Source organism: Syzygium oleosum, unplaced genomic scaffold (assembly GCF_021117445.2).
Source record: "Syzygium oleosum isolate NSW1041296 unplaced genomic scaffold, Sole_v2.1 Sole_v2.09, whole genome shotgun sequence".
NCBI lineage: Eukaryota > Viridiplantae > Streptophyta > Magnoliopsida > Myrtales > Myrtaceae > Syzygium > Syzygium oleosum.
In genome coordinates this window covers 9,150,660-9,161,305 of record NW_026607493.1, presented here as the reverse complement: position 1 = coordinate 9,161,305, position 10,646 = coordinate 9,150,660, and the positions used below count along the sequence as shown (strand labels likewise).

At 40.4% G+C, this 10,646-nt stretch overlaps 1 protein-coding gene across 1 annotated transcript; it reads right to left on the bottom strand.

The window, feature by feature from the left end:
* On the bottom strand, positions 1-4,594 carry LOC115694389 (uncharacterized). Its single transcript, XM_030621515.2, has 7 exons — positions 4,292-4,594; positions 3,650-3,780; positions 3,085-3,119; positions 2,416-2,948; positions 1,665-1,745; positions 848-910; positions 1-358 (listed from the first exon to the last, which is right to left on the bottom strand). Exons 1-7 carry the CDS (start codon positions 4,334-4,336, stop codon positions 305-307), a joined length of 942 nt encoding a protein of 313 aa, XP_030477375.1. The 5' UTR covers positions 4,337-4,594; the 3' UTR covers positions 1-304.
* Positions 4,595-10,646: the final 6,052 nt, after the last annotated feature.

Here is a 10,646-nt window from a genome sequence, read left to right as displayed (position 1 = left end):
TAACTCAAAAGCTCCGTTTACTAATTAGAACAGATTTAGGGGGGAAGCATCACATTTGTTCACAGAGCCTAATAGCTGGATATATGTCCAACATACAAACAAGCCTATGGTATTTATTCAATGGACAGAATTCGGAATGGCATCCAAAAGATAATACAACAATGGATTACCCGCACCAACCATCAACTGGTCTTCCTCTTCACGACACTGTCTCCCTCTCTCTCCACCCGATAAGAAGGAAACGCAGGAGAAAAAGGAAAAATAAATAGAAAAAGATACCAAAAGAAGTAAAAGCATCAAATTTCTATACGCGTCTTGAACGAGACAAGAGAGCAAGAAGAATCTTTCTCCTCGGTCCCTGCAAGTAAAAACACAGATTATGAGAACTGGGAGCTTATTAAGATGCAGAAGCGCATATGCAGTTTAACTCTCCATGCTCGAAACAGACACCAGCCATTCATTCTAGGGGCAACACAAGCAGAAGATAAATACATGGAATCATTCAGTTGCTTGATCGTAGAGTTTATTTATGTGTTTTTTACCTAATTAGGATCTGGCGGTATAATGACCATGTCCATCCAAGTTACACCAGGAAAAACTGGTTTTCAGCTCACTTGATCACCAGGACAACCAGCACCATGGCTTATATGCATACATAATGCTAAGAAAATATGACGACGGAAACGATCGGGAAACCTTCGTTTTTTAAACCCTTTCTATTGGCTTTTAGCCACCACCACCATGAGATAATATCATGATGACTTGCGTTGCTACATCTTGCATTGCTCAGTTTGTGGATCATCACAAAACTTACAAATCTAAGTTTTACAGTCTAAGTCAAACATACCATCGGTATGCCCATCTCTTTGAGGTCATGGTCCCGCATCTGCTTCAGTACATCCATATCAACCTGCCATTCAGAACCACTTCTAGGGTCAGGAGCGATCCAGCATAACAGGTACATCCAAATTGCAAAATTTCGGCTCAGGTTACAAAGTTTCATAAGGTTATGTGCCAATAGCATATCAGGTTCAGCTAAGTTATGTAAACTTCACAAGGCACAATCTCTGGAACCAATTACATGAACAGCTTTGTCTGCTGCTGCATTGACATTGAAGAAGCAGCAAAGTGGGAATAGACATCTCATAACAGGTCAAAAGGGATTGTGCATATGTGCAATGGGTTTGTATCTGCATGTCTAGTGGTGGTCAAACTTCACTAACCAGGAAATTAAGCGTGAGAATAATTACATATGGCTAGTGCAAATGACCGCCGTAAATTCTAGTTTTAGGCTACAACATGCAGCCACATAAGGCTTGATTAATAGCTATTTGTAACTGAAGAAAAGAAATAAATAAGGAAAAAGAAGCTACACATCACATGAGGCACCAGTAGCAACAAATCATTTTCTACGTTTATCTGACAGGGGTCCAGTTGTTACAATAGCTCAGGAGAAACAGGAAAACTTCTTCCCCATGATATTTACCAAAATCAACTGGAAACTTTAGCCTGGTTTTTTTTTTCAGCAGTAGATTATTCAAGTCTGTAATAGCTTACACATCGATAATGGAAACGTCTATGCAGCCAGCGAACCAGCGGAAAATAAATGGCATACTTTGACATGTTTTCTTAAGTTTGTTGTGCACAAGATGCAAATTACTTACTTCCTCAGCCTGAAAATGAATGGCATACTTTCCCAAGCCAAGAGAATTTAAAAAAGCCCCAACGGTAAGTGGTCCCTGTACCTGCATAAAGCCAATCGAACAAATGATAAGTAAATAGTGCTAAAAGGCATGATGCACCAAAGCGAGGAAAAAAGACTAGCGTTGAAGGGCATACTCTGACACAAGATACTTACTATGTCATAGCAAACGCACACAAACTTTTAAAGCTGTAAAACTAAAAACTGTCTCAAAGAAATGAAGTTAATCAAGGACTGAACCTCAGCTCCTCCACCAAAAACAATACGTAGTAGATAGTTGGATTAAAACAACTGGTTTCTGACAAATGAATCGGGGTTTTCAAGATGGTGAGACATTAAAATATCCCAACGTCAAAGTCTTATCGGCTGTTGTAATTTAACAATGTTGGAGGCCTTCTTTTTACAAGTTCGGGTAGATTTCCACTTTTAGGTTTGGGAATTGTTTCAGTTCAACCATTGAGTCTGTAGTGGTTGTGTTTGCAATGCCTAGTTTGCAGATAGACATATAGGTATGCAAACTCCAAAGTCACTGACTAAATGATGAAAACAATCTCAGCTGCTCTGATTTGCTCATGCATGTATGTGCTCCATTAAAGACTCCCATCTAGCACAATGTCAGGGCTACGATAATAAACGCCTGAACACACTGAAGCGTAATATCGCAGCCCTATGATGCGGAACAGACAACTCAAGCACGGACAATTTAACTGTACCGCATATACACTTCTATGTGAGATGGCGCCTTGTGTATGCAATCGCGGCAGAGACCTAGCAGAATCTAGAGGCAAAGGTGTTCTTGTCACAAAATGTGAAGAGGAGCGTGGCCCTGCAACTCCATGATCGTAGACATCTCTTAAAACCTGTGTAGGAACTCTCGGCACATCAATCGGCCTATACGTGAGCAATTCTCGCTGGCCATTGATTGGCCTTGGTGGAGAAAGGCCCCTTGAAACCCTGAATATTCTATCTGGCGATCCATGTTGTAACCCATCATGAGTCCAAGGAGAATAAGATTTTCGCATTGAGTTCAGCTCGAGTAAATCTTCAGCACTTCTTGTTGGTGGAATTCGCCTCAAAGGGCTATCAAGCGGCTCAAGCGTATGTTGCACTGTATATGAGCTCATAGGAGAATGGACAGTCCTAGGAATATTAACGGGGGGATTTATGTGATCTTGCTCTCCAACATTGCCACTAGCCTGCCTGGTCTTGTTCTTTCGCATGAGCTTGATGCGAAGGTCTCCAGCACCTTTGGTGATAGTAGAGGTATGACAGTCAGTAGCAGAGATATATCTTCTCTAAGAGGGAAAGAAAGGAAGACAAATTCATAAAGTTAACCTTCCAATTATTTATCCAAATCAAGAATGAGTAATATCGAGGCCTACCATTCAAGCTCTTAAAATCGTTCTCGGCCCTCCGTCTGCAACATATCAAAGACTTACTTCAGACCCCGCTCAGCTTTCACAAGGAAACTAAATGTTCTAGTCCCAGTTCTTAATTTTTTGTGGGGATTGAGATCCTCTTTACCAAAAATAAAAATCATTGGCAGAGTAGATCTTTTCTCACATAAAAAAGTTTATATGACATGCAAACACAAAATGAAACTAGTTTCACCCAACTGGTAGTGAATATGCCATAATGGAATGCAAAGAAGCAAACTGAAAGTAGCTTGTTTCATCAGCCTTGCCCTTACTGCTCACTTTCTCGACATTTTTTTTACCAATAACGAAAATAAAACCCGTCATGGTGAAGCATCAACGAAGTACAATGAGGACCTCTCAATTAGTTCTCTAACTAATCAAATAGATATATCTCTCTATAGACAATCCAATCAAATAAGGCCTTGGGAAAGGAAAACCTCACAGCCCCATCTTTATTGCCAAATTTCACATTAGTGAACCTAAGCTTCGGAAAGCAAGGAATGAATTGAAAGGTAGATAGATAACTAACCTCTTGACACTTCCATCCAAAAAATTATCAGCTTTTCCGCCAAGTCTCTCCTTTACAGAGCGCTTTCTACCAGATTTCGGAAGAGGCGCTGCTCGAGAATCGTTCAATGCATTCCCAGCCCTCTTAACTACCTGACAAAAGGATCGCACATACAAATTGGTAAGCCAATTGGCACTAAACAATCCCTCAAGCTTCAAGTAGCTACTAATTCAATGACCTTTCTGCAGAAAAAAAAAAAACTTTATCTAAAGCCTAGTCATAGTTGGTTGAGAGCAAGCATTATACTATACAATGCTCAATATCATTTCAGATGAGGCACTTATGGCATGCTTAAAATACAAAATCAAGCTCATTTATCTAACGGTAGAGCCTCCCTCGGGGTTCAATTGATCACTGAATCAAAATCATATTTCTCCAGAAAAGCATCTCATCCTCCCGCCTAATCATAATCAATCGAACAAAAACCATACATGATCACAGTCGATACAGGTCCAAACCATGAAACTTAAGCTACCGCGGAATCCACGAACCAACGAGTCGAGAAGCCCAGCCGAAACAGACATCAAAATTGATCCGAAGACCTTATATGAAGACGCCAAGAACACAATGCATCACATGCACAGAGCTGAAGCGACAAAATACCTGACCAGAACGACCGAGAGTGATCGTGACCTGAGGCCTCGACATGTCTCACGCCCTTCCAGCCCGGAGCTCAAATCATCGGAGGCGCGGAGCCGCTGCAAACCAATCGGACCACGCCGGGTTCGCCGATCGGAACCCTAATCCGCGCGGCGAGGACGGCGATCGGAGATCGGAGGAGCTCGGAATCGGAGGTTTGGGAAGGAGGAGGAGGATGAGGGGGTGAGCTTTTCTTCGAGCGCTGCCTCCGCATTGACTCGGCGGCGACGACTCCGCACGGATGGGGGGGAAGACGACTTTTGCCAGCCGAAACAGGGGCAGTTCAGTTATTCTTTCAGCACCCGCGAAGCAAGCAACAACGGTTCCGTCACTGGGCTGTGTCAATTGGGCCGGTCACGGCCGAACCTGATTGGCCGTCGTCATTAAGGGGAGGGCGTGGGCCTAAAAGCCCAAAACAGGTCATGTCGATTTTCATATGGGCCCATAAGCCCACCCGAGTTTTGCCGAAATCAGTTCAGGCCCATCGCCGAATGCCACCTCAGCTTTTTAATGCCCTGGCCTTATGTGTAGCCAAAATACCCAAATAACAACAACAACAACAATAACAACAATTAAAAGATGATTATTCCAATTCGAAGCACGGTGGAAAAATCTCCCGCGTGACTATAGGCTTCGAGGCATGCAAGATATGGGAGATGATACCCCGTCGCTTTGGGTGAACTGATTACACGTTTTCGACGGGAACCAACTCGCCTAAAAAATTGAAAGAATAATTCGTCCCTGACCCAGACAAGAGCTATTCCTAATTCTGTCGCCTACACCGGGAGCTATGATTGGTGGTTGTGAAGTCGAAATTCTACGTATAGATTAAACGATGTGCAAATGATTGGTGGATTTATTTTTAAAGGAAAAAAATATTCACATAGGAATGGAGCTAGACCTAAAGTTAGAGGCAAATATATTGTGCCTGAGATTTTGGAAAACAAATTCTGAATTGTTTCACGATATGTTAATGATATGTAATGCAAGATTACATATACTCCAAATTCGATGTGATTTTCATCATGTGCACAATTTATACAAAGGTTTAAGTGGGTTTATTGACAGAAATCCACTCGCTCAAAATAGGCCAAGAGCTCATGGAGCCCAGCACTCCAGTTCCAAAAGAGCTAACCTTCGAAACAATGGAACCGAGTTGTAAGCCGCTTAACTCATCTCGAATATTCGATGTGACGACTTCAATTCACTTCAAACCATCGTACACTTGTGCAAAACTCTTGGGGGTTTTGCCATTTGGTAGTGGGCTTTTCACGGTCTATGAGAAGGCACTCTTAAGGTGCTTTTTTTTTCTTTACCAAGCTATGCTATTATAACTAATCTTGACATGGTAGATTAGCAAGCTTGAAATTGAGGTGTCAATTCCTTTACGTTAAGTTTTCATTCTTAGTTCTATGTTATTTGTTACTTTTTAAGTGGTAAGGTAAGTCTTCTTTTGATACACTTCAAATAAAAAAAAAATGTAAGACTTAAAAAAACCCGAAGGTATGTAATAATATGCAATTAAGGTATGTTACATGGCCCAAAATTAAATGAGCAGCACACGTTTGCTTTCCACAAAATGCAACTACCATTTAACCTAATTGAATTTTTAGAGTTTGCCATCTAACATGAGAAGATTTGGGAAGATGAAATTGAAAAAAAATATAAATATAATCTTTTGCTCTAAGTTCTTAAATGTGGTGTATGATGATTGGGCATTTTCAAGTTCTAAATTTTGAATACTCCGTTTTTTTTTTCCAAGAAAAGAAATGTTGATAATGATTATCACGCGGTGATTGGTTTTGATGGGAGGTGAAACAATATTGGAAACCTAATATTTCCCTAAGATTCCTCTTACTCAATTTTTTTATACTTCCTAAATCTTCTAGAAATCTATTAGCACAGGAAAAAATATCTAATTTTTGAGAGCTGACTAATAGAATCGTCTAGCTTACAAGATTAATTTTACAGAAAAAGGCATAGTAACATTCACTAAGAAGAACTCTCCTCAAAAGGGGAAATGGTGGGCATATAACTCAACGAAAATTGCTCTTCTAATGATGAAAATGTTCAATATTAGGGCAAATTTTACTGAATATTTTCACACCACCGCCCAGCGCCACTAGAAAAAAGACCCAATTTTCACAAGCAAAGTTAGCAGGTGGAAAAAACCACAATTTATGCATGTATCTACAAATCCATATGCCAAAATTTTTGATAGATCAATGCTTGCAAATGTCTTCTATACCTATTAATGATGGATACAACTAAGAACAAGTCTTTTTCTCAATTCGATACAACAAGTCTCTTTCTCAATTCGAGGGATTGATTGAGTTAAACGATGCGGATGCTCCGTATACTTTTAGGAAAAAAACTTTCGATATGCACAACCAAAGTAAATCTCCATCCCTACTTTCTGCAAAATTGCAGGACTGTGGTTTGGGACTCTTTCCGAAATAATTCCTCATGTATGTACAGATGAATCATCCTCATTTCTTGTTTTTTTAGGACATAGGCAGCTGTAGCCCAGTCATTCAAGAGCATCTAAAAAATCAGCAGCTAATATCTCATACTCATGTTCTTATGCGCATGCCAAGAGTTAGCTATATCAATCGCAGATCACTGGAAATCGAGGACGGAATGTGATCATTGTCGACACACATACTTGACTGTTTCGTGCTGCCCAGTGATGTAAAAGCTAACCCTAGTTCGATCTGTACTGAGATACATGTGGATAACTCATGTAGACATAAAGCTCAAACTCACCAGAATATCGGGAAGCATGTTCGGCAAAAATCTGACCGCACGCACGCACGCACCCACATACACACACCCACCCACAGACACGCAGATTCAACTGCTTACATGATCCACGCAGCAGTCAAGAACCCAGAACAGGAAAGAAAAAGATGGTTTCTCCAAAAATAAAAAAGATGAAACAAACTGTTTGGCGTATACCAGAAACGGCAAAGAAAAGCTTCTGAGAGATTTCTATGAACTTTTCTGCTTAAAAACTTAACGAAGACAATCGGACCGAGACGCTTGATTCCCCCGAGAACATACTACAGATCAGAGAGCAGCTTGCTACTTGACGATGGATCATCCTCCGAAGCAACAGATCTCTCCCCTCTCTCTCTCAGTTTGGCATCACTTTCTAGGGTTTTCCACAGGAGCTTGCATCATCTTCTTCCTCCTCCTCCTCCTCCTCCTCCTCCCCTTCTTCTTCTGCTTGCTTCGTCTGCTCGATCTCTCCTGATTTAAGTTGAGGGTTGTGCTTTGGGTTTGATGATGAAGAAGGAGGTTGATGGATGTAATGATGATGGCGGTGGAGAGTCAGAGGCATGGACGAGCGAGGCATGATGATGATTGCTTTGTTGGGTATTGCTGTTGTTGGGTTTATTCTCTCTCTCTGTCTCTCTCAAGCCTTGAGCAATAATAATTCCAAGGTATTGCGTGCCCTAGAGAGAGAGATTATTAATTCATCACGAAACCCATGGTGGGTGGTAGCTTTTCCATGTGTTTTCAACTCCATCCTTTTCATTAATAAATTTTTTTCTTGAGGACAGAAGGGAAAATAAACTCCCGTTTTTTCTTTTCTATGAAATGCGAAAGGAAGAAAAAGTCGAAATGGAGATAGTAATAGTACTTGCATGCTTGCTTCAACCACTTTCCATTGCTTTCTATGGTTATGTTTACTGCGAGGTTCACTTTTTCCATGGTAAAAGTCTTAGGAAACATGCGCATTCTTCTCTACCCACGCACAAAAAGACAGATCAATACATATGCAGTCTTGCACCGTTGAAAAGAAAAACTTGTGGGAATTATTTTGAACTTGTACGAAATTTTAGTTGACATCAGTCCATCATGACACCCGACATGATTATTACCGGATGTCTAATATCATATCATCCCGGATGTCATGATAAAGTGACATAAAAATGAATGCACGCCGGCCTCGAGTTATTGCACAGAAGTGAATCTATGGTTCACATTTGGAAAAGCATATAACTAGTTGGGTTATTATTCTCTCGTAGTGCATAATCTAAAATGACACCATCGTCATCGACAGATGTGTGACGGGTATATTTAAACATCAGTCGTATAATCGGATTTTGTACATGCTTTCATCCAATCGCAAATGTGCAATATTTTTGTTTGCTTTTGTTGGAGAGCTCATTTCAGTAGGAACCATTTTGTCCATTTAGTACAGCAAAAGGCTGTTTGTGGCTATATCCGGTGAAGGGTGAATATTGTATGTGGAGCTTTATTGGGTTTAGTTAAAGAAGGAACTTTGGCAGACCAAGGACGAGGGCAAAGCATATTAACTGAGCAAGATTAATATACAATAATAACAGAAAGGAATCATAGAACTCAGGACTGACAGTTGTTTGAGAGAGAAAGAGAGAGATTCCCAGAGGTGATAGCATATGAGGGACCAGAACAGCTTTGTCTCTCCGCTCCTAAAAATAATATAATGACCAGATGCTTTTCTTGCCGTTAAATTCTCTCTCTCTCTCTCTCTCTCTCTCTCTCTCTCTCTCTCTCTGAAAAGAATGAGAGTAAATCTTCCTGAATATACGGATCCTGAACTGATTCTTGATCATGTCTGTTGCGAATATCATCGTTATTGAGCTTGCCGTGTTATCACTCGTTCTTTCAACCATGCATCAAAGTCAAGAAGGATGTTTTTACAGCCATTTCCTCCTTCAGGACTGTTGCTGTCATTAGGAAAGACAAAAGTTGACCCTACCACATGGCAAAAGGCCGAGCTTAGTCACGATTGCTGAGTAACTTGATGATGTATTCTTTCTTTTGTTCGCATGTCATCTGATAAATACTTAGGCGAGCATTGGGGCCAACCTAATTCTAGGTGGTTCCTTCATTTAACAAATGAGAACCTAAACGAGAACGTCTCTTCTTCTTTCCCCCTTCCTTTCGAAGGGCTTTGTGGAGACAAATCAACATCGCCATGCGTAAAAGGAGAGAATATATACTCTAAACATGCAAAACTATCTTTTATCATAACCTAGTTGTTCTCAAGAAGTAATCTCACTTGTCATTTCCTCTTAACCCATAATTTCGTTGATGGGTTAATTTGCCTAAGCTACATGTTCTCACTCTTTATTGGATTTAACTGAGACACCAATATATTCTCTCTCTGTACATATCTTGTTCTCCACTCTATAAATAGCTGTAAAACTAGGAATATACTGTGGATTTGTGACAAGATAATTTGTCCTTTCTTCGGGACCAGAAAGGATTAAATCAAATGATCACGCATCAAGGCCAATGTCCAAGTGACTTTTAGGTTTGACCCTGATAAAAGCTGCATCATGCATCCGCAAGAGCCAGCCTTTCTTTTCACACTTTCTCTTCCTCCTCCCTCGGTGAAAAAAAACTTTATGGGCGGGCAAAGGGGCATGAAAAAAGTGGGCCTCTTGACTTGCTAAAGAGAAAAGGAAGTAGTTCAAATTTTCCGGAGATTCAAATCTTTTTTAGCACTAAAACATGGTTCAACGCCAAATAGCAAAAGCTCCAAGCACCCTTTCTCCCTAGTACTTTTTGCCACTTTTTGCTTTGCACATTTGATCCTTATGGGTTCCTTGCACATAACATATATGTAAATATATGTATGCATCTTATCAATATATGTATATAGATACACTATTATTGATATGTATTCCCATGCATGCGTTCTTCATCTCTCTTGATTTATCATATTTACCAGGAAAGTAACGTGTAGTGGCTATATTATATATAGATATGTTCGCTTGGGGTAAGAAAAAATGTTATTTGTATGTTCCGGAGGTTACATGCATCGATTCTGGAATAATCGGAAATTAAGTCTTTTACAAGTTTTAAGGGTCAGATTGCAATTCATCTTTTGTCCATGCATGTCCAAATTAAATCTAACATGTATCATATACTTTGTAGATTAGGATCCCAAAATGTCAAAAAGCCTAAACAGTTTTTGTGGGGGATATTTTGGACCTCTCACAGAGATTTCCATGCTTTTATTTTTTAATTCCGCTAGTGCCTCTCTCTCTCTCTCTCTCTCCCCGTGGTGTGACTCCTATGAAATGACAGAGAATAATAGGTACTCGAAATATTCCATAAGCTGCGAGTCGTTTTGGCTCCCCCCCATTCTATGTCTGTAATCATGACGAACGAGAAAGTAGATGCATTGAAAAGTATCCAACAAACAAGCACACAAAATAATGTGGGGGCCTTGTTGCCCGTTCGTCGAATTGGGAAGAAGAACTCGTGGAGAGATAGATTGGAGGTGGACAGAGAAGATATCTATGTCTCTGTAATCGCG

What these genes read in the sequence shown, in the direction of transcription:
- LOC115694389 (XM_030621515.2), bottom strand. Translation starts at nt 4,336, where the DNA reads ATGTCGAGGCCTCAGGTCACGATCACTCTCGGTCGTTCTGGTCAG. An exon ending in TTGGATGGAAGTGTCAAGAG is followed by an intron (nt 3,120 to 3,649) that starts GTTAGTTATCTA and finishes GATATGTTGCAG; the next exon opens with ACGGAGGGCCGAGAACGATT. An exon ending in CGATTTTAAGAGCTTGAATG is followed by an intron (nt 2,949 to 3,084) that starts GTAGGCCTCGAT and finishes CTATCACCAAAG; the next exon opens with GTGCTGGAGACCTTCGCATC.